Here is a 22,494-nt window from a genome sequence, read left to right as displayed (position 1 = left end):
GCCGTTTTTTCGGCTCCACCTGGCGCCTAAATTTCCCAGCACAGTTTTTGCGTATATGCGTAACTGGGGGCTACAATTTAATAAAGGGTTCTTCAATTTCAGAGAACCTTCAAGAACCCCATCAATAATGTAACAATAAAATCTCGGATGGTCTCCTAAGGCAATTACGCCTTCATCAGCAGGCTGCACTACAGTGCTTTACAGGCCGAAAACGTCTTCATTGAAATACATTTGATATAAAAAAACTAAATAATAAAGATAGGTTAGGCTAGGTGCACACATAGCAGAAAACGCGTTTTTGCCGCTAATGGAAGTCTATGGCCGGAGGAAAAAATACACGTAAAAAAACGCATATGTTTTATATTCGTGCGTTTTCAAAAACGCTGGTTTTGTTGAATTACACGCAAAAACGCATCAAAAACTAAACAATGAAAGTCAATGGGAATGCAATGGTCTGCGGTTTTCATGCGTTTTCCCTGCATTTTTATATGCGTTTTTCCCCCCAAAAAATGTTTGTGATGCATTTCCGCTTCCTGTTGTCTTCCTACTGATTTGCATAAATGGAAATATAAAAACGCATATGCATATGCATATGCAGCCTTTTATGTTATGTATGCACCCAGCCTCACATACTTTGGTTGAAAATAAGGCATCCGTCTATCAAGTTCACCCAGAAACTAAGGTACAACAGTAGCCTGCACCCTCACATATCCCTCATCATACACACCTTAACAGACATTCATCTGCAGATCAGATCCGCCAGGATGGATTTTCAGATCTACAGATGATTGTCTGATCTGCAGATGAATGTCAGTTAAACAAGGTGTGTATGAGGATCTACAGATCTCATAGACTATAAAGGTAGCCATACACTGGTCGATTTGCCATTAGATCGACCAGCTGACAGATCCCTATCTGATCGAATCTGATCAGAGAGGGATCGTATGGCTGCCTTTACTGCAAACAGATTGTGAATCGATTTCAGCCTGAAACCGATCACAATCTGTGGAGCCGCCGCTGCCGCCTGTCCTCCCCTCCCCCCCCCGCGCATACATTACCTGATGTTGGCTCCCGGGCATCTTCTCCGCGCTGCACCTGCTCCATCCCGGCGCTTCCTGTGTCACTCCGTGACCAGGAAGTTCAAATAGAGCGCCCTCTATTTGAACTTCCTGGTCACTGCAGTGACAGGAAGCGCCGGGATGGAGCGGGTGCAGCGCGGAGAAGATGCGGAGAAGACGCGGAGAAGATGCCCGGGAGCCAGCGTCAGGTAATGTATACCTGATCGGATCGGCCGCCGCTAGCGACGTGCTCCCTACCCGCAGGCGATCGAGGGTAATTTCCCGCACGGCGCGATCGACGGACCGATCCGATTTCGGGAGGAAATCGGATTGGCGAGTGCGTTTAGCGCGAACGATTGGCAGCAGATTCGATCCCAGGATCTAATCTGCTGTCGAAACGGCCGCGAATCGGGCCAGTGTATGGCCACCTTAAATGCAATTTGCAGGAACGGATCTTTGGCAGGAACAGATTTTTTGCAGATACTGATCTTTTGTGTCTGTACAGCATCTGTGTGTACAGCATCTTGCAAAGATTTCTGTCTGATGGGGAGTTCAGCTCCATAGAATAGACGGTGTAGGTATGGCTCTCATACTACATGGAAGGGGGTAAAATTGGTCTGTGATCTTTCATTTTCCAAAGACTATGGTGTGATGTGTGTATGTGGCCTAACTGTCGGGCATAAAATCAATTCTTTATTTTTATCTGGTAAACAAGTAATAAGGATGCTAACCAGTAGAGTGACCAGATTTTTGTGGGTCCAACCTGGGACGGGGAGGGGGGCGTGGGGGGGGGGGGGGGGGGGGGGGCGCGCGCCGCGGCAAAAAGTGGGGAGGACTGAGGAGCGCGCAGCGATGAAGACTGGGGGGTGCGGCGCGCCGCTGCAAAAAATGGGCGTGGCCATGACATTGTATGGGCGGAGCTAACGTAATGATGTAACAGCGAGGCATAAGAAAGCAGTGTTTACGCCATGATGTGGACAAACGAGACTTTGCATCATGGGTGTGCAGAAACTGTGTGATGCTAATAGTATACCGTAACCACAAAGCAGCAAACATAGCCATCTATGACCATTAAATAATAAATGCAGTAACGGTTACCCCGGACACCAGAAAATAAACGCAATAGGCAACATGTCAGCACAAAATAACCGCAATGTGGGCAAACATGTCAGTACAAAATAAACGCAATGCGGGCAACATGTCAGTACAAAATAAACGCAATGCGGGCAACATGTCAGTACAAAAGAAACGCAATGCGGGCAAACATTTCACCAGAAAAGAAACGCAATGCAGGCAAACATTTCACCAGAAAAGAAACGCAATGCAGGCAAACATTTCACCAGAAAAGAAACGCAATGCGGGCAAACATTTCACCAGAAAAGAAACGCACTGTGGGCAAACATTTCACCAGAAAAGAAACGCACTGCGGGCAAACATTTCACCAGAAAAGAAACGCAATGCGGGCAAACATTTCACCAGAAAAGAAACGCAATGCGGGCAAACATTTCACCAGAAAAGAAACGCACTGCGGGCAAACATTTCACCAGAAAAGAAACGCACTGCGGGCAAACATTTCACCAGAAAAGAAACGCAATGCGGGCAAACATTTCACCAGAAAAGAAACGCAATGCGGGCAAACATTTCACCGGAAAAGAAACAATGCGGGCAATCATTTCACTGGAAAAGAAACAATGCGGGCAAACATTTCACCGGAAAAGAAACAATGCGGGCAAACATTTCACCTGGAAAAGAAACAATGCGGGCAAACATTTCACCTGGAAAAGAAACAATGCGGGCAAACATTTCACCTGGAAAAGAAACAATGCGGGCAAACATTTCACCTGGAAAAGAAACAATGCGGGCAAACATTTCACCTGGAAAAGAAACAATGCGGGCAAACATTTCACCTGGAAAAGAAAGCATTGATTTACTCACCTGGCAGAAGTCTCCGGCCTCTGGCGCGCTGCTCCTGGGACTGTCTTACTTCTCCTGCAGTCTCCCGCGCTGACAGGGCTACGGCAAGATGGCGCCTGAAGCCCTGTACTGGAGACACAAATAGGTCTCCAGTACAGCGCTTCGGCAGCCATCTTGCCGTAGCCCTGCTCTGCTCTGCCGGTGTCGGAAACAGACACCGGAAGAGGAGGCTGGAGCGGGGCTGCGGGAAATGAACTGGCACAGCGTCTATAGACGCCGCTGCCAGTTCATTGAGGAGAGAGTGGCCAGAGTCCCGAGGCCGGGACGTCCCGCTGCTGAAAGCGGGACGTTTCCCGGGACCTCATTAAGCCTGGGACAGCGGACCCCGAATCCGGGACGCGTCCCGGGCAATCCGGGACGTCTGGTCACTCTATAACCAGGCAATCCAAAAGTTAAAATCACTATTACTTTTCTTGTTGATAAATTATCATTCCCCAGTTTCCCTGACACTTATTTGGTACACAGAACATTTGGTACCCAAAGGAAGTTGCAGGGCAAGCTGGGGTGCCTTTTTTTGCTTCTCTACTTCCCCTCAAACTTAACTAATGCAGCCTGATTGGCTGAAGCCTCTTTCCCTCCTGTTTTCCCCTCCCACGCCTCTGTTCCTCTCTGATTGTGCCAAAATTTCTCAGGCTGAAACAATGCACTTTCTATAGTGAAGGGCGGGCAAATAAGGCAGAGGAGACTAAGGGCGACTGGCTTCAAAATAGCCACAGTAAATATGGAAACTGTCTAGAATAGGATTCTCTACTTTTCCTTTTATAAAATTCACAAGATTTATAACGTGGACAGTGCACTACATCTGTTATGTAAGTAGAGCAAGTATTAAACTTTTTTTTATATTTGTTTTTTTTTCCTGAGATAGTATGGCTGACAGCTCTTCTTTAAAAGGAAATAAATATGGCGGCCTCCATATCCCTCTCAATTTAGGTGTATTTTAATGCTGCTAATCTATCTAGTTTTTTTGTACAGTCTTTCGAAGCTGTGGCTTTAATTGGCTCCTGACTCCATGATTGCTGTGAACCAATCAAGGGTACTGACGGCTCTGGTCTTAAAGTAAACCTGAGATGACAAGGTATAAAAGTTTTTTATACATATCTGGGGCTTCCTCCAGCCCCCTCCATGCCGATTACTCCCACGCCGCTGTCCTCTGCCTCCTGGATTGCTGGGTAGAGTCCCTGTTAGATTTGCTAGTCGGGGCATACTACGCATGCGCAGTACTACTGCGCAGACACAGAACGATCCCAGCCACGGGAGCGCGCAGGCGGACTGCGTCATGTATAAAACTTTTATACCCGGTCGTCTTAGGTTAACTTTAAAGCAGCCAGAGCCATCGGGTCCGCAACAGGTTAACAAAAGCCTCTGTGTGGCAGAGTGAGTTCATCTCCAGTCCACAATGAAACTGCTGACTTCTTATTCAAAGTGTTTATGATAAGTTCCTTCTATCGTTACCAACCCCTCCCCCCGGACAACTCTTGTGGTTATATCACAATCAGATGAATCAGGATTGCTGCAATCCAACCTACCATCGCTTCCTTTTTCCTCTTCCGGCCTGCCCGGGCTGATATTATGTAAAATAATGATGTAAGCATTGCAATGCCTCCTATAGCTAATAGTGAGGTCTCTTTCTCTAATACGGATGGCTCTCTTATTGGCTCACTGCAGGGATTTGGAGCCACATTCCTGACGCTGTGCTAATCACTCTGATCTATGGGGATCCTGTCCTTAAAAGAACTACACGATGCAATAAATAAAATAATCCCACAACTTATATCTGTTATTCTGCCTCTTTCACAAGGTGTTTCTACAGCTCCAACAATGCTAACAAAGGTAAATTATGTCTACCTGGAGTAGTCTTTTGTTTCTAAAGGTGACTGCACATTGGATCTGTATCTCTAATGCCTAAAGGCCGTACATCAGGAGATTATGGGCAGATTTGAGACAAATTTATCTCGAATCTGATTAGATAAATTTGTCTGTTCATCGAAGCTGCAGGCCGATTCCCGTCCGATTTCAGCATGAAATGTTAAGGGAATCGGCTGTGCCCACCCTGCCCCCCAATGTATAAATGTGCCCCCCCAGTGTGTGCATTTATATATTACCTGTCCTGTTGCAGCCTTCAACGCGGTGTCCGTGACCTGAGGGTGGCTCTCCGTACATGGCGCTATGTGGCGACGTTAGATGCTATGCGCAAGTGGCGTGCACTGAGGCCGCCCGGAGGTTATGGACACCTTGCGGACACTGCTACAGGACAGGTAATGTATAATGCACACACGGGAAGGGGGGGGGGGCACATATTTATACAGGACGGCGGCAGCAGCGGAGTTTTGTCGTTTTGTCTCTCGTTCCAAAATCTGCTGCCTTACCGCCGCACACCCGAGACACCAACTTTGGCCCGACATCTTGCACCAGGCGCGATCAACTAACGCAGCCGATTTCGGACAGAAATTGTTCATATCGTCGATCGGGCCTGCACTTGGTGGCAACGATTATCAACCAATTCGACAACAATAATCGGATTGGTTGGTCGATTGGTCGACAAAGTCGCCTGATTTGCAACTTAAACCTTATCTCCCCTCCTAGTGTCCAAAACGAAACGAACCCCCCACACCTAATCCTCCCTCCTAGTGCCTAACCCTCCCCCCCCCCCCATCTACTGCCTAAACATAAAAACATAATTCCCCCATTCGCCCTCCTAGTGCCTAAAACGACCCACCACCACCACCTAAACTCCCTCTCCAGCGCCCGCCATTTGTTGCCGAACGGCTACTCTACTACAAACCTATATAGTACCCAATTGGCTACGTATACCAGTTACTACTCCCACCTCAGGCACCCAAGTTACCGCCTCGGTGCTGATTACTGATACTTGGCATTGGCATCAATTAGGCACTTGGCACCCATCCAAATTACCTGCTTTGCACCTATCCCCTGCATTGCTGCAGCTAACACCCCAGCAATCCTAAGCCCTCTTCCTGTAGGCTGTACATAATGACTCGTGCAGCATGCAGGTGCATTATTTAAACTACCTGGCTGGCTACATCCTGTTGCTTCACTTCTTTTATGCTGGGAATACACCATACAATTTGCTGTTAGATTCTTCTGTTAGATTTTCTGGTGGAATGCATAATTACATTTTCTGTAGAGACCGGTCATTATCTCTGGTGCATTGTCTTCTGTTTATCTCCTGCTGAGTAGAACAATGCCTAATTGCTCGGCAGATAGATGTTAGATAATTTCCAACATGTTGGAATTTATCTACCTGGCAGGTAAATCTATTGCTGGGGATACACAGTACGTTTTATGCGCTGGCATCGAGCCAGAGGCTCAATGCCGGCGCATCCCCGCTCGTCCGCGCGGATCGATTGCCGCTCGTTCCCGCAGCGCTTCCTTATCACCGGGATCGAGCGGGCGGGGGTCGAGCTGGTCGATACACGGTACAGAAACGTACCGTGTATCCCCAGCATTACAGAGAATCTTACAGAAAATTGTATGGTGTATTCCCAGCATTAGAGACAACAGTGTAGAAGGCTTATCTTTTCACTTTTTTTCCCCTACCCCATCATCACCCACAGTAGGCAGTCAGAGTGGAATTGGGATGATTACCCACCTCCTCCCTCTGCTGATATAAACTCTTTGTGGCCAACATCACAGCCATAACGGAATCTCATATAGATAAAGAATGCACTGAGCCGCAGTGCTGGCATCAAAGAGTTCATCTTAGAAGCAGGAGGAGGGTGTGGATAGTAAGAGCTGCCCACTAGTTAGGGAAACACCCACTCTGCCATCAGCTTCGAGGTTTCTGGGTCACATGACTGACTTTTCTAAAGGGAATTTCTCTGGAGCAGCTGCATCAAATATAAAAATTGTGTAATAGTCCTGTTATTCATCGATCCTAACAAGGAGTCATTCGGGAAGGTGAACCGGGGCTTTTACCATGTTCTTTGCTGGCTGGCATGGCTGAGCCCTGAGGAATGTTTTATCCATTTGAACACAATAAAAATGAGTAAATGTGAGCGTACTGACACTGTTGTTTCTGATGTCTCTTCGCAGGCTCCAGCGGTGCCACCAAACAAGCCCACAAGAAGGAGACCACCTTGTTCTCTGCCCTTACCCAAACCCGAGGCCACCAACAATGGCAGCGAGGTAAGTGCCCGTCCCGCTTGTATACTCCACAAAACAGTGCAACACGTTTCGCAGGTATTCACCCTCTTCTTCAGGCAATTGACAGGACTAACTGATTACAAACTCTTAGCAGGCACGGATGCCAGTCTTTAAACTGTTTTTAGTGAATTTAATTCTTCCTAGCGCCTATGTTTTGTCTTATTACCTATAAGTTTGTCCACCCTTGGTGGAGGGGGGGGGGGAGGGGGGGCAACCTCTATTTTCCGATCTACAGAGAGTGACTTCTTAAAGAGAATATGTAACAAATAAAAACACAACCTGGGGGATACTTACATCGGGAGGGGGGAGCCTCTAGTGACGCTCTTCACCCTCTGGGTCCAGCGATGGCAGACCCCAAACATCGTCGATGTAAATATTTCTATTCCCTGCACCAGCGGAGTAGCAGCTTTCTGATTGGGCTCTGGTGGAAGAAGCAGGGCCCAATCAAGTCTGCTCTACTGCTACTGCGTCTGGGCTTGACCAGGGAAGGTAAATATTTACATTGCCGATGTTTTTTCGTTACAGATCCTCTTTAACCCAAGTGGGGTCGGGTGTAATCTCCCTACCTGCCTATACAGTAGTTGCCTTAGTGGTAACCCTTCCTTATGAGTGTTCATTCCCCTCGATTCCATTCTATGCAGCTTGGCTTTAATCTTACTACACTATTGTGGGCTCTCCATTCCCTTTATGTTTTTACAAGTGCGACTGCAGGACTTGATCTCCATTAAGACTGGCAGAGTACAGATTCCTTCCCATGCAGAGGTGGCCAATGAGAGGCAAATACTTCCGGCTTGCATGCAGATCTAACACAAATAGTATGCAGAATTCTTCAAGCCCAATTCCAAGCAGCATACGATTTACATTAAACTTGCATGCATGCCAAAATTACATCACCTCATTGACCATCCCAAGTAAGTAGCAGTAGTTTAGAGTAAGGCGTTTAGAGTCACGTTATGGGTAGTGAAGAGCTGTTGATTAGGGTTAGGCAGGGCCGGATTTAGGCCTAGGCCGATTAGGCCATGGCCTAGGGCACCACAGGAACAAGGGCTCCAAAGCAGCAGACTCACTGGTGCAGCATTTCCAAGCTTGCAAATGCCGGGAGATCAGGAGAGCGCATGATCTCCCTGCTGCCGGCCACCTTGCTCTCTGACCACGTTGGCGTTGTGGCCAGCGGCTACGGACTTGGGCAGCATTGGAGACGGAAAGGAAGAGGAAGCTTCTGCACTGGAGACAAGCAGAGAAGTGAGCGACACTGATGGCTGCTGTGGTGTGGAGGCAATCTGTACTGAAAGGGGGGGGGGGGGGGGGAGGGAGGGATTAAGGGAGTCACCTGGCTACCTATACTGGAGGGGAAGGGATCATCAGGCTTCCTATACTAGAGGGAAAGAGGGGAGGGGTCATCTGGCTACCTATACTGGAGGGGAAGGTGGGAGGGGTCCTCAGGCTACCTATACTAGAGGGAAGGGGGAAGGGGTAATCTGGCTACCTATACTAGAGGGAAAAGAGGGGAGGGGTCATCTGGCTACCCATACTAGAGGGAGAAGAGGGGAGGGGTCATCTGGCTACCTATACTGGAGGGAAGGGGGGAGGGGTCATCTGGCTACCTATACTGGAGGGAAAGGGGGAGGGGTCATCTGGCTACCTATACTAGGGGAAAGGGGGAGGGGTCATCTGGCTACCTATACTAGAGGGAAGGGGGGAGGGGTCATCTGGCTACCTATACTGGAGGGAAAGGGGGAGGGGTCATCTGGCTACCTATACTAGGGGAAAGGGGGAGGGGTCATCTGGCTACCTATACTAGAGGGAAGGGGGGAGGGGTCATCTGGCTACCTATACTAAAGGGGGCGGCTGGTGACATTGGCCTTGGGGGGGGGGGAAGTACAAATCTGGCCCTGGGGTTAGGTGGAAGAATAAGGTGAATGATAGTTTGGCTGATAGTTTAGTGTAAATGCCTGTTCACGTATAATGGCGGCTAGCTGCAGCGGGGCACGGAGCTGCACGGCCTCTACCTCTCTGCTGCTTCAATGAGGGGAGACAGGATTTCTGTTGCAGCACTGCAGCGTGTGCGGCAGAGGTAGATTAAAGGACAACTGAAGTGAGAGTAATACGGAGGCTGCCATATTTATTTCCTTTTAAGCAATACAAGTTGCCTGGCAGCCCTGCTGATCCTCTGCCTCTAATACTTTTAGCCATAGCCCCTGAACAAGCATGTGACAGATCAGGTGTTTCTGACATTATTGTCAGATCTGTCATGATTAGCTGCATGCTTGTTTCTGGTGTTATTAAGACACTACAGCAGCCAAATAGACCAGCAGGATACCCGGGCAAGTGGTATTGTTTAAAAGGAAATAAATATATGGCAGCCTCCATATTCTTCTCACTTCAGTTGTCCTTTAAAGTGAACCAGAGATCATAAAATAGAAATAAAGAACCCGGGGCTTTCTCCAGCCTCAAACACCTCGCCGTCCTCCCGCGGTCTGCCGTTCAGAAGCGATCAGCCCCGGTAACTCGCTCAGTCACATCCAGTCTCGGTGTTCTGCACATACGCGGGAGGTCCATACATGCGCAGAAGACCCAGACTGGACCCAACTGAGCCTATTACCGGGGCTGATCGAGGCTGAATGGCAGACCGCGGGAGGACGGCGAGTATGTGTTTATGGGGCTGGAGGAAGCCCTGGGTAAGTATCGATTCTTTATATTTTATGATCTGTGCTACTTGTATGGGGGCCTTCATCAAGGTAGATGACTTGGCGCCCCCTTGTGATCCTTTTGGTAAGCTGAAATAAAGAGGCCAGAGGTGGCAGCTGGGCCCCTTTAAATCCACTAGGCCCCAGGCATCTGCCTAGGTTACCTGATGGGCAATCCTGCTCTGGTGTGCGGTTTGATCACTGTTATACAATGTGAATGGGGAGCCCAGAGGGTGGCAGTGCAGTATGCATCATTCTGCTCTGCAGCCAGTGTGAACAGGTCTTATGCAGGGGGTTAAGGAATGGGAATTGTGGGTATTCATTTTCTCATGTTTTTTTCATCCTGCAGAAAGTGTCCCCTCCCCATGCCCAGGTGCCAAAGATCAAGGTGAAGAGTTCCCCTCTCATCGAGAAGCTTCAGGTGAGCAGAGATTCAGGGCGGGGAGATACCTGGGGAATGTGACTCTTTATAGATTCACTCTTCTATGACTCCGCCCATATGGCCTATCATCGGGTCAGGATTACTCTCACTACTATACATGTGACTTCCCCAGCCATTGGCAGTTATAGTTTTAGCAAGTGGAGGGAAATCTGTAGGGGAAACGTCACCTTGTGACCAATCAGTGAATGTTTTAGGGTGCCCATAGATCTAGCAATGTATGGGCAGATCGATCAAGAGACAGATCTCTCTGTTGACTGTCCATACACTGTAGGCCGCTTCCCGGTCGATTTGAGCATAAAGTATTTTGGGAATCGGCTTTGTGGCGCCACCCCTCCAAATGTTATATCCCATGCATTGAAATACTTTACCTGTCCCTGTCCGCTGTATTTCTGCATTGGCGCCCCAGATGGCTGCCGGCAGTATAGCAGGCGGGGCACATGTGTGGGAGGGGCTATATGCAGATAGTCACACTGGACCTGAATGCAGAAGTACAGCGGACACTAGAGGGCGACGTGACAGGTAAAAAGGTAAAATATTTTAATGCACAGGCACATATAACATTTAGGGGGGACAGCAGGTGGGTTTCTGTCCCGTTCATTACTCGCGATATTGCATGCCGTTACTGCCGCACACTCAATTGACCGCGTTGGCCCAAGGTTTCCCATCATGTCCGATCAATACATTCGACCAATTTTGGCCCGATATTGATCGAATCATCAATCGGGCATGCTTATTGCGGCACCAATTTTCATCTGGTTCAAAATTAATTATCCGACCAGATGGTTAGTCGCACACCAAATCACTAGATGTAAGGCCATCCTTAGAAGTACAGGGATGCGGGCAATTACAGATTTATATTGAAGTACACCTGAAGTGAAAGGTATATGGAGGCTGCCATATTTATCTCCTTGTAAACAATACCAGTTGCCTGGCAGTCCTGCTGATCTCTTAGGCTGCAGTAGTGTACACACCTGAAACAAGCATGCAGCTAATCCAGTCTGACTTCAAGGGAACCTGAACTGAGTTGACTTCAAATGAACATTACATACCCTATTTTTCGGAATATAAGACGCACTTTTTCTTACCCATCTTATATTCAAAAGGTACGGTTTTGGGTCCCGGAATATACTCACCTGATCCTGCCGCCGCGCTCCTGTCCTCCATCTGCGGTAATCCGAGGCTGCCCGATCATCCAGATCCATGTCTTCTATATCATGAGGCTTCCCACTCATTAAGGATGCAGCTCTTTGGCGTCCCATCCGTCGCGCTCCTCATCGCTGCAGTCTCGGTATATAGACTGCAGCCTTCCGGTGTACGCATTCCTCTGCCCAATACTCTTCCTAGTTACCGCTTCATAGGCACTTCCTGGTTACAGTGCCTCTTCTGTGTGTCCCGCAGCGCACGTGCGCCTGACGTCACGTGCGCTGTAACCAGGAAGTGCCTATGACGCGGTAACTAGGAAGAGTATCGGGCAGAGGAATGCGTACACCGGAAGGCTGCAGTCTATATACCAAGACTGCAGCGATGAGGAGCGCGGCGGATGGGACGCCAAAGAGCTGCATCCTTAATGAGTGGGAAGCCTCATGATACAGAAGACATGAATGTTTATTATCGGGCAGCCTCGGATTACCGCAGATGGAGGACAGGAGCGCGGTGGCAGGATCAGGTGAGATAGAGCAGAGGTTAGTTAGTGAAGTGTAGTGTAGTTGGTGGGGGGGCAGAAGGGGTTAGTTAGTGAAGTGTAGTGTAGCTGGCCAGTGTAGCCTAGATAGAGACATTTTAGAGGGGAGTAGGTTGGTAAGACGCCCCTGCACTAAAGACGCATCTAGGTTTAGTTAATTTTTTTCCCCCTGATTTTTGCCCTCTAAAACTAGGTGCGTCTTATATGTCGGAGCGTCTTATATTCCGAAAAATACGGTAGTTACCTTGCCATCAGTTCCTCTCAGAAGCTCACCATTTTCTTCTGACAATGATCCCTTCCAATTCTGACAACATTTTGTCAGAACTGAAATATATCAGTTGCTGTCAGTTATAGCTGAGAGGACAACTGATGTGCCATTAATATCCATATTTCCCTATGGCTTAAATAAAACCTGAACTGAAAACTAAAAGTCAAAATAAACATACATAAGTCATACTTACCTTCCATGTAGTCTACTCGTCAATATCTTTCTCCTCTCCTGCGTCCTGTTTGTCCACTGTGATCAAGGGAATTTTCCGTCCTCCCTTTTGAAAATGGCCATTACTCCATAACAGCTTTCTGTTCAGCACACTGTTAAACTGTAGCATTGCCCACTTGAGCCATAGGGAAATATGGACATTACCTGGTACATCAGTTGTCCTCTCAGCTATAACTGACAGCAACTGGTATATAACTGACAGCAACTGATATCCTTCAGTTCTGACAAAATGTTGTCAGAACTGGAAGGGATCATTGTCAGAAGAAAATGGTGAGCTTCTGAGAGGAACTGATGGCAAGGTAACTATGTAATGTTCATTTCAAGTTACCTCATGTGTTTATTTTAAATAATATTTCTCAGTTCAGGTTCCCTTTCAGTCAGAGCACTTGATCTGCATGCTTGCTCAGGGTCTATGGCTAAGTATTAGAGATCAGCCATTTGCTGGTGTTATATGGTGTCTTGATGCACGATAGTGAATGCATAAGTCGCACCAGCATATGTAGTGTATATGGTTGAAGGAAGCATGGCCACTTTAAAGGCTGAAGGAAGCATGGCCACTTGACACTGAAGGTGGTGTGTTCATTTATATATAGATGTATAGAGTTAAATTGTGAGGTAGGAACAAATGTGTTGCACAATAATGTAATGAATTGAGGGCATGAACAAATATTAGTATGTTGCCTCTTTGCACCATAATGAAATTGAATGTGCATTGTCACTTTATAAAGATCACAGGAGTGGTGTGGCATGAATTAGGAATGGGGGGATTTAATGTGATGGGAGGGTGGGTACTTCTTTATAGTGTTCAATGTAGAAGGAATAGAGGGAGTTTATGGGCTAACTGGTTCTGCAATGGCGATGGAACAATTGGAATAATAACAATGTGAAGTGCTTGGTCCTTCTTTGTAATATGTGACCAGGTTGAGGTTTTTTATATATTTAATAATTGGATGATTTTATATTGTAATAGGTTTTATTTACATTTTCCGATGTATATCCATTTTTAACCACTTGATGACCCAGCCTTTACCCCCCTGGGTGGGCTCTACAGCTCCCAGCACAGACCAAATAGCAGGCAGAGCGACCAGATCGCCCCCCTTTTTTCCCCACTAGGGGGATGATGGGCTGGGGGGATCTGATCGCTCCTGCCTGCGTGTGGCTGGCGCGGGGGGGGGGTCACCTCAAAGCCACCTCCACCGCAGGATTCCCCCCTCTCCCTGTCCTCCCTCCCTTCCCCGGAGATCAGAGGCTGCACAGGAACGGATCTGTCCTGTGCAGCCTCTAACAGGCTCCTGCCTGTCATGTGACAGCGATCCCCGGCCGCTGATTGGCCGGGGATCGCTGATCTGGTACAACGCTGCTACTGTTAGCAGCGTTGTACAAATGTAAACAAAGCGGATTATTTCCGCTTGTGTTTACACTTAGCCTGCGAGCCGCGATCGGCGGCCCGCAGGCTATTCACGAAGCCCCCCGCCGTGAATTGACAGGAAGCAGCCGCTCGCGCGAGCGGCTGCTTCCTAATTAATTAGCCTGCAGCCGGCGACGCAGAACTGCGCCGCTGGTCCTGCAGCTGCCACTTTGCCGACGCGCGGTATGAGTGCGCGGTCGGCAAGTGGTTAAGATGTAAGCTGCATAGTGGAATAGAGAGCCAGCACGCTTTGGGGAAGCCTAGCGACATTAGTGGGCGGCGGTTGCGGGCGGAGCTAAGGCGGGGGGAGTGCTATGCGGCTTTAAGAACCTGACGTCGGTGTTGCTATCCAGCCCCTGAATGAGCCACGAAGCGTGACGAAACGCGTAGGGCGGAGTCGGACGAGTGCATTGACGTCACCCGGAAGCAGGACGGACGGTGAAAGCGAGTGGCTCTGTATTATCCGCGGTGGAGCCGAGACTTGTGACTGACCGATCTGTAAGCCTGCAAGATGTTGTTACTCTATTAAACAGATGTATGTTTTACATCCGCTTCATCTTCCTTGGCTGGCAAAGCAGTGTGGTGGGATATGCAATAGAGCAAGAAAAAAATACATATATCCAGGCACATCGCCTCTAGTTAGGACATTATATAAGTTATTAAGGAAAGGGAGGTGCTGAAGGGGGTGTGGCTAGAAAACAGCAAAAATCTATTAACCCTTCGCACTCTCACATGCAAATGTTCAAACAAATGACCCCTGTGGCTAGGGCCCAATTCGGTGCACTCCCCCCTTCCCCTGTATGTTTGTCAGCATGCACACAGCTTATGCTGGTGTATGTGCATGGTGCGCATGGATACATTACGTTACCTCCCGTGTGCAATTGGTAAGATGCGCTACCTGTCCCAGGAGAGGACGTCAGGATGTGTGCTCCTAGTCCCTAGATAGGTTTGATGCAATGAATGTGTTTGCATGTCTGCACTATGCATGTTACAGGGCCAGAGTTAGGACACCTATGTTTACCTGGGTACTTCTGCGCAGTATAGGTGACTAAGCATAAGAATGCATTCTTCTGTGAACTAAAACCCTGGCTTTTAACTTAGCTGTAGGGATAACCGTTGTGCCTGGATGAGTGAATCTGTGAATGCATTTGTTTGAACATTTGCATGTGAGAGTGCGAAGGGTTAATAGATTTATGCAATAGAGCAAGACGCTCTTCCGGTGAGTGCAGGCACAAGAGGGGGGATTTGTCATATCTCCCTCATAAGGTGGTGGCACTACCCCCAGGTGTGCGTCACGAGGTGCTAGCTTTAGCTTGTTTTAAGCAGTACTGGGCACTATGTGCATTTTTTGATTTTATGACTTACAGGGTATGAAGTATGCGCAGTGATTGCTACAAGTTTTACTGATTGAGGTGGAGTGAACCTCTTGTTAGGCCTCTTGTACACTGCACGCGATTACGCTTTTTAATCAGTTTTTACATCCGATTCAGATTCTGATTTGCAGTGTGCAGGGAGCAAACTGCAAATCAGAATCTGAATTGGATGTAAAAACTGATTAAAAAGCGTAATCGCGTGCAGTGTACAAGAGGCCTAATTGAGATCCCCTGTCATGGTGAGTGTGGTATTCCAGTGGAGCGCAGTATTTTTCTAGAAGATTTGGTAATGAGCAAGAGAAGGGAGGGGGGGAAACAAGAGTCAGGGAGGATATGATGTCAGCATTAGCTTGCCAAGATGGCCACTGCCTAGAATAGGATTTTCTGCTTTTCCTGTATAAAATTCACAGGAATCAGTAAGTGGAAAGCACAATACATCTGTTATGTACGTAGAAGTAGTATTTATCTACTTATATGTGCTTTTATTTCTAGGTTAGCATGGATGTCGCTTGTTCTTTAGGGGTTAATGCAGGGCCGCACAACACAGCACACAAGTGATTCCACCCCCCTCTTCTCCTCACCAACAGAGCTCTCTGTTGGTGGGGTCTGATTGCCCTGCAATGTTTATATATTTTTAAATAAATATTTTATAATTTTTTTTTATTAAACTTTACTATTTTTTTTGTAAATCCCCCCCTCCCTTCAGCCTATGACAGCGAATCACTGCCTTGCCACTCGGGGGGACATCCATGTCACACGGCTGTCCCCAGCACAGTGCTGCCGTAGATCGCAGCGCTGTACAATGTTTATAGACGGTAATCGCCGCTGGGAAACTGATGGCGGACCGGAGCTCCGTCATCTATGTGGAGAGGCGCGCGCGATCTCCTGCGAATCCCCGGCCCAGGACTTGACGCCAAATGGCGTTAGGCAGTCCTGAGGCTGCCGCCTTGGTCACGCCCATTGGCGTTAGGCGGTCCCCAGATGGTTAAAAGGAATAAATATGGCAGCCTCCATGTACCTCTCGCTTGAGGGTCCCTTATCTATTTCAATTTGATATACATGGTGCAAAGTATAAAACTCTCTCACCGTGCAGACCTACAAAGATGGAAATCTTGGCAGGATGCTGTCTGCATGGAGTGCGTGGGTTGTCCTCGTGATCTCATGGGTTTTCTCCTAACACTCTAGTTTCCTCCCACATCCATTATCATTTGGCATCATCCAGGTTCGGCCCCAGAATATAGAAGAAAAAGTCTGTAGCGACACTAGATTGTGATCCCTTCTGAGGAATAGTTAGTGATGTGAATTGTGCAATGTATTCTGTATCATCTGTGGAAAATATTAACTTGTTTTTTTTCCATAGCCTATTAGCACCATCTAGTGGACAAAAACGAATATACCGTAACATGCATAGAATAACCACAGTATTTGGAAGTCTTTTTTTCCCCTTTTTTTGGGCCAGATACAATGTTTGTAAACTTCTTGGCACCTAGACCTGTTTACACCTTATGGACTAGAGCCGTTTTGGTGTTTTAGCTATGCCCCTATTTAATCAGCACTAACTTTATCACTACCTATGACACCTTAGTGATAAATACATCATTTTTTTTTCAGCACAAACTATACTTACTTTAACTGCTTCCGTACTGACGTAGTTAGAATTTACATCCTTCTAAGTATTCACAGACACGCACTCACGCCGTCCTTGCTGCTGTTCCATCGCTGCACCCGCTCGCTCTGTTGTCTCGGTAACAGCAAAGCTTCCGCAACTGGATCCAGAGCCAATTTCATTCCTTAAGGGACTAGAGATGTCCGGTCCCGGAAGGGTTAAGATTTATTTTATTTCCTATGCATTTTACAGGGAAAAAGAAGAAATAAAAGGAAACCATGATTTCATTCATTATTGTTTTAAAATAAAAAGTGCTAGTGTAGATAAAACAAATTAAAACGTGTATCCCATTTATTCTAAAATGTTAATTTTGTTGCTGGTACATTGTATGTCGATACGACATTTAATTTTCTAATAAAGGTATGTTTTCTACATTACTATTTTTTCAACTACCTTGTAGTTGTTTTCTCCTAGTACTGCAATTACATTTAAAACGTCTAAAAAGGTAAAATAAGGGAATAAAAGGTTTATAAAAAAGTGTAAGTAGTTATTACTGTATTAGTAGTAGCATTAGTCATAGTGTAATGTCCTACCATATTATTATGTATTTATACAGCACTGACACCTTCTGCAGCGCTTTGCAGAGTACATAGCCATGTCACTGACTGTCCTCAGAGAAGCTCACAATCTAATCCCTACCATACTCATAGTGTAATGTCCTACCATATTATTATTATTATGTATTTATATAGCACTGACCTCTTCTGCAGCACTTTACAGAGTACATAGTCATGTCACTGACTGTCCTCAGAGGAGCCTACAATCAATCTAATCCTACCAAGTCATATGTCTTCAGTTTTCCTTTAATGTATAGTATTATAAACCCCCCTATAAGTGATGAAGGATGTTGGATTTCAGGCTTGGATTCTGTGTGTAGCATAATATATATATATATATATATATATATATATATATATATATATATATATATATATATATATATATATATATATATATATATATATATATATACTCCTGCATCCTGCAGCACGTTCTCCCATTGCTTGAGCTTCTCTCTCACTGAAGATATTTGCTTCTTCTCTCCACAGGCTAACCTGGCCTTTCCTCCTGTTCCTCTTCTCCCCGGTGTGTCCCCGAAAAGCCCCGGACTCAAAATCATGGCCTCTCCCTTCAACAGTCCTCCTTCAACCCCCAGCAGCCCGGGCGTTCAGAACCGAAGCAGCGAACCAGAGGAGACTCCAGCCAGCTTCGAGCAGCCACCAGAGGGCGCCCCTCTCGCAAGCTACACTAAGGTACACTGTGGCTGGACAGTATTGGTTAAAAGGAACCTGAGGTGAAGGGGATATGGCGGCTGACATGTTTCTTTCCTTTTAAATAATGTATATTGCCTGGCTGCCCTGCTGGGTATCTGCCTCTAAAACTTTCAGCCATAGACCCTGAACAAGCATGCAGATCATGGAGATCGGATGTCAATGATCTGTTTTGTATGGCAAATCTGCATGATTGTTTCAGGTGTGTGATTTAGACCCTACTGACCAGAAAGATCAGCGACTGGTATTGTTTAAAAGGAAATAAATATGGCAGCTTCGATATGTCTCACATCTTAGGTTCCTTTTAAGGGCTCTGCCTCTATCTGGAAATGTACAGAGGAACTTGGGAAGTATGTCGTCCCATTGCTGCCACAGTCCATTCAGTAATCATGGAGTGGTCACAGTAAATTAAGTGTGATTCCAGTCCCTTAGGGTTCATGGTGCACTCCCAATCCATGTGTCTGGTGCCAGAGCAGAGCCGGGACAAGGTCCTCCAGCACCCAAGGCTGAGACTGCAAAGTGCGCCCCTCCATCCCTCCCACCCCAGCCATCACACACTAATTGCTATTAGACTAAGAGGCGCCCCAGGGCCCCCAACATCCCCAACACCTTAATCTTTAGTTATCTGGCTTGCAGTCACTGCTATGTATGTCCTTTTCTTATTTCTTTGTGCTTCAAACACAATTGGGAATGACAGCTGAATGAATTGTGCGCCCCCTCCTACACTGCGCCCTGAGGCTGGAGCCTCTGCAGCCTCTGCCTCGGCCCGGCCCTGCCTCTGAAACAGGAGACCAGGGTTTGAATCTTGGCTCTTTCTGTTCAGTAAGCCAGCGCCTATTCAGTAAAGAGTCTTTGGGCTAGACTCCCTAACACTGCTACTGCCTATAGAGCACGTCCCCTAGTGGCTGCAGCGCTGGCACTTCGAGTCCGCCAGGAGGAAAGCGCACTACAAATGTTATTTGTCTTGTTATTTCTGCCATATATAGAACTCGTGGCTTTAGAAATAATGTTTGAGGGCTGAGTGTCATGAGGAATCCTGGGTAATCTGCTGATGTAAAAGAGACTGCTGCATTTGTCTGGCTTTACCCGCTACATAATAATTACACCAACTCACAACGATTAGAATCTCACTGATGAATGATCGCTAGGGACGGCCCATGACAGGCTAATAATTCTGAGTTAATGCAAATGATATGTTAATTTTATACAACTTGGAATTGGAAGAAAGACAGCAACCACATCAATTCAGAACAGTGTTGTATCCTTATTCCAACAACATATGTACAGGGGAGATTCAGACCATTACAAATGCTGATTTGGGACAGGTGCTCTTTATACAGAATTTATACTAACGTGTTTATCATTTTTAGTTATGGTATCTGGTTTACTAGGTAACTGCTTTTTAACACCTATAGTTTAATGAGGTTTTTTTTTTTTTTTTTTTTTTTTTTAGAATTACACGTGTTGATTTGATTGGAAAGTCAGGCACGTAAAACAGATTGGTGCTGTGTTGTAAAATAATAAGATCTTAAAGCATGTGAGCATTATGCCTTAAAGCACACCTGAAGTGAGAGGGGTGTGGAGGCTGCCATATGTATTTCCTTTTAAACAATGCAGATTGCCTGTCAGTCCTGCTGTTCCGCTGCCTCTAATACTTTTAGCCATAGACCCTGAACATGCATGCAGCAGATCAGGTGTTTCTGGCATTTTTGTCAGATCTGACAAGATTAGCTGCATGCTTGTTTCTTGTGTAATGCAGACACTACTGCAGGCAAATGGATCAGTAGGACTGCCGGTAAACTGGTAATATTTAAAAGAAAATAAATATGGCAGCGTCCATCTACTTTTCACTCTAATCCCGATGTTAATTCCGCTCTTACTCTTTTTTTTTTCTTTTAAAAACTGCATATCTAGCTTGCATTGTAAACACATGTGAGCAAAGCAAAGATCATATTTCAGCAGCTTCACACTGAACTGCCCTCAGCCAGTCAGTAAGGAGCAGGAATGTGGGAGGAGAGGAAACAAGCTTTCCTCTCCCCGGTAATGTACCAAATAGAACCAGAATGGCTGAGATAAGATTTATTACAGCAGAAACATTTATGATTATATTGGAATGCTTGCAATGCAGGGTCAGGTTGCATAATAAACACAGAGCAGTGGGTAAATGGAATTTGATTTTGTGGCTGACGATCCCGCTTTAAATAGTTTAATTTAGATGTAATTTTGCCTTGTATCTCCAATGCTCTAATCTCATCCTCTGCCTTTGCAGGTCCGCACGAGGGGCTCCATAAAGAGGAGACCCCCCAGCCGAAAGTTTAGAAGATCACAAGGCGATATGGACTTTGACGTTGACCAAATAAACACGCTACCCAAGGAAAATGGGGACAACGCAGAAGCAGAGGATGCTGGGAGTTCAGAAACTAAAGAGGAACCAAGTGTCAAAGAAACAACTCAGGAGACGGACACAGCGTCACATGACTCCGTGGATGAGCCGTCTGCGAGTCCCACGGCCAAGACAGAGGAAGAGGGGGAGGCAGAGAAACAGGGTGATGAGAAGCCACCCAACACAGCGGAGGAACAAGAGGACAAGCACCCCAAGAAAGAAGAGGGGACACTAGAGACAAACGGAACAGACGCAGCAGTACCGGAGCAGGACCCGGCCGCAGAGCACACAGAGAATAGCTGTACAGAGACAGGCGAAAGCCAAGAAAAGGACGACAGCAGTGACCATAGCAAATGTGATGGGGAGGTACGTCCAACGCGTCATAACTGACCCCATAATTCAGAGCAAAACCTCAAACACCAAGAGGGAGAAGGGGAGGTATGGGAGCCCTGTAAAGGATACCTGACCCGGGGGAATAAAAGATGATTTCTACTTTTCCAGGACATCTTACAGCCACACGTAGTCTTTGAGGTCCCTCTATGTTCTCCGTGTACCCCCCATTGCGCTATTTTCACTCCAATTAAAGTCCGTGACCCAGCTATGCCGCATGCGCTGTCCTGGTCTCGCACCTCCTCAATCGCACTCCCGTGGCCAGGAGCGATATGCACATGCGCAGCTACAAGTCTTTATGAACTGTGCATGCACAGAACACACCTGACTGCGGCAGTGCAACTGAGGGGGCATGCAGCCGGGACAGCACATGCGCCAAAGTGTGCTACCTAACCGGGTCACGGACTTTAATTGTGGCAACAGTGGAGCTTCAGTGTATGGATTATAACAATACACTCACGCTTGTTATACAGCCAATAGCACTTATCCTGATGAAGTAACTACGCACGAAAAATGTTGCTGGGCTTCAGTCAATTCTGTACTTTGGCTATGGTCTTGTTGATAAGGAGGAAAGGCACCATATGCTCATTTTTACATATTTTAATTATTTTATTTTTGGGGGGTACTTCTGTAGTTCTAGTCCTTTAGTCACAGTTTTTAAATGTACTTAATAAAATATTTTAAATTAATTGTGCAAAATAAAAGAGTTTTATAACAAAAACAAAGCAGTTTTAAAAAATTTAGATAGGAAAATCCCTGCTGTACCAATTCATAGATCCTAATCTCCCCCTCAGCAACCCTCACCCGCCTGCTCACGCCACTGTCCCAATCAATGTAAAGCCACACCTTCCGATGGACAGCTATGACAGGCAGCCTATGGGGCCAATCAGAGTGCCACGATCACGTCCTTTAAAGTTACTGGACCCGAAGGGGCTCAGGGTGGGAGGAGTGGAGCGCCCGCTATTGCCAAATAGAGAGGGTAAGTTACTAGCGCTCCTCTGAGCAAACTTAACGCACACTATGCTGCCAATAGCGCACATAGCGTGCATTAACCTCCTTGGAGGTAACCCCGAGCTCGGGTCGGGGCGGAAAACCGCAGCTCAGAGCGGTAATCCCGCCCTCTGCTCGGGGTAGCCGGCAGAGGCTGTGTGCAGAGCAATGTGCGCAGCGGAACTGTTTCTAAATTCCTCCCAGGGATCCTGACGTCGGCCGCCATTCTTCTTCCTCTCCTCCGGGGCTTTGCTTCCTCCTGGTGAGATCGCCGGCTGTCGTCATGACGACAGCTGGCAATTTCACTTTAGAGTTGCAGCGCCACCCGGAGGATGGGGGCATAACTGCAGCGCTGGAGCCAGGGAGGTGAGCGATTGCAGAACTGCTGCAGATCTCCCAGGCAGCATGATTTTTTTTTCCAGGTTTTAGGGTCTGAAAGGGTGCAAAACATTGCACCCTAAAATCCGGAAAGAATCATAATGCCAAGGGGGATAAGGTGTGCAGGATT

At 47.0% G+C, this 22,494-nt stretch overlaps 1 protein-coding gene across 2 annotated transcripts in view; it reads left to right on the top strand.

The window, feature by feature from the left end:
• Positions 1-22,494, top strand: part of RCSD1 (RCSD domain containing 1) — a 122,997-nt gene that overhangs the window by 80,137 nt on the left and 20,366 nt on the right. For both annotated transcript variants that reach the window (XM_068270812.1, XM_068270811.1), the window contains exons 3-6: positions 7,086-7,178; positions 10,233-10,304; positions 18,002-18,205; positions 20,493-20,972. In XM_068270812.1, coding sequence (XP_068126913.1) covers positions 7,086-7,178; positions 10,233-10,304; positions 18,002-18,205; positions 20,493-20,972 — 849 coding nt within the window. The remainder of the gene's footprint in view (positions 1-7,085; positions 7,179-10,232; positions 10,305-18,001; positions 18,206-20,492; positions 20,973-22,494) is intronic.

This window comes from Hyperolius riggenbachi, chromosome 2 (assembly GCF_040937935.1).
Source record: "Hyperolius riggenbachi isolate aHypRig1 chromosome 2, aHypRig1.pri, whole genome shotgun sequence".
In the NCBI taxonomy this organism is placed as follows: Eukaryota; Metazoa; Chordata; class Amphibia; order Anura; family Hyperoliidae; genus Hyperolius; species Hyperolius riggenbachi.
Note: the sequence above shows the minus strand (reverse complement) of the source record. Positions and strands in the feature narration are given on the sequence as shown.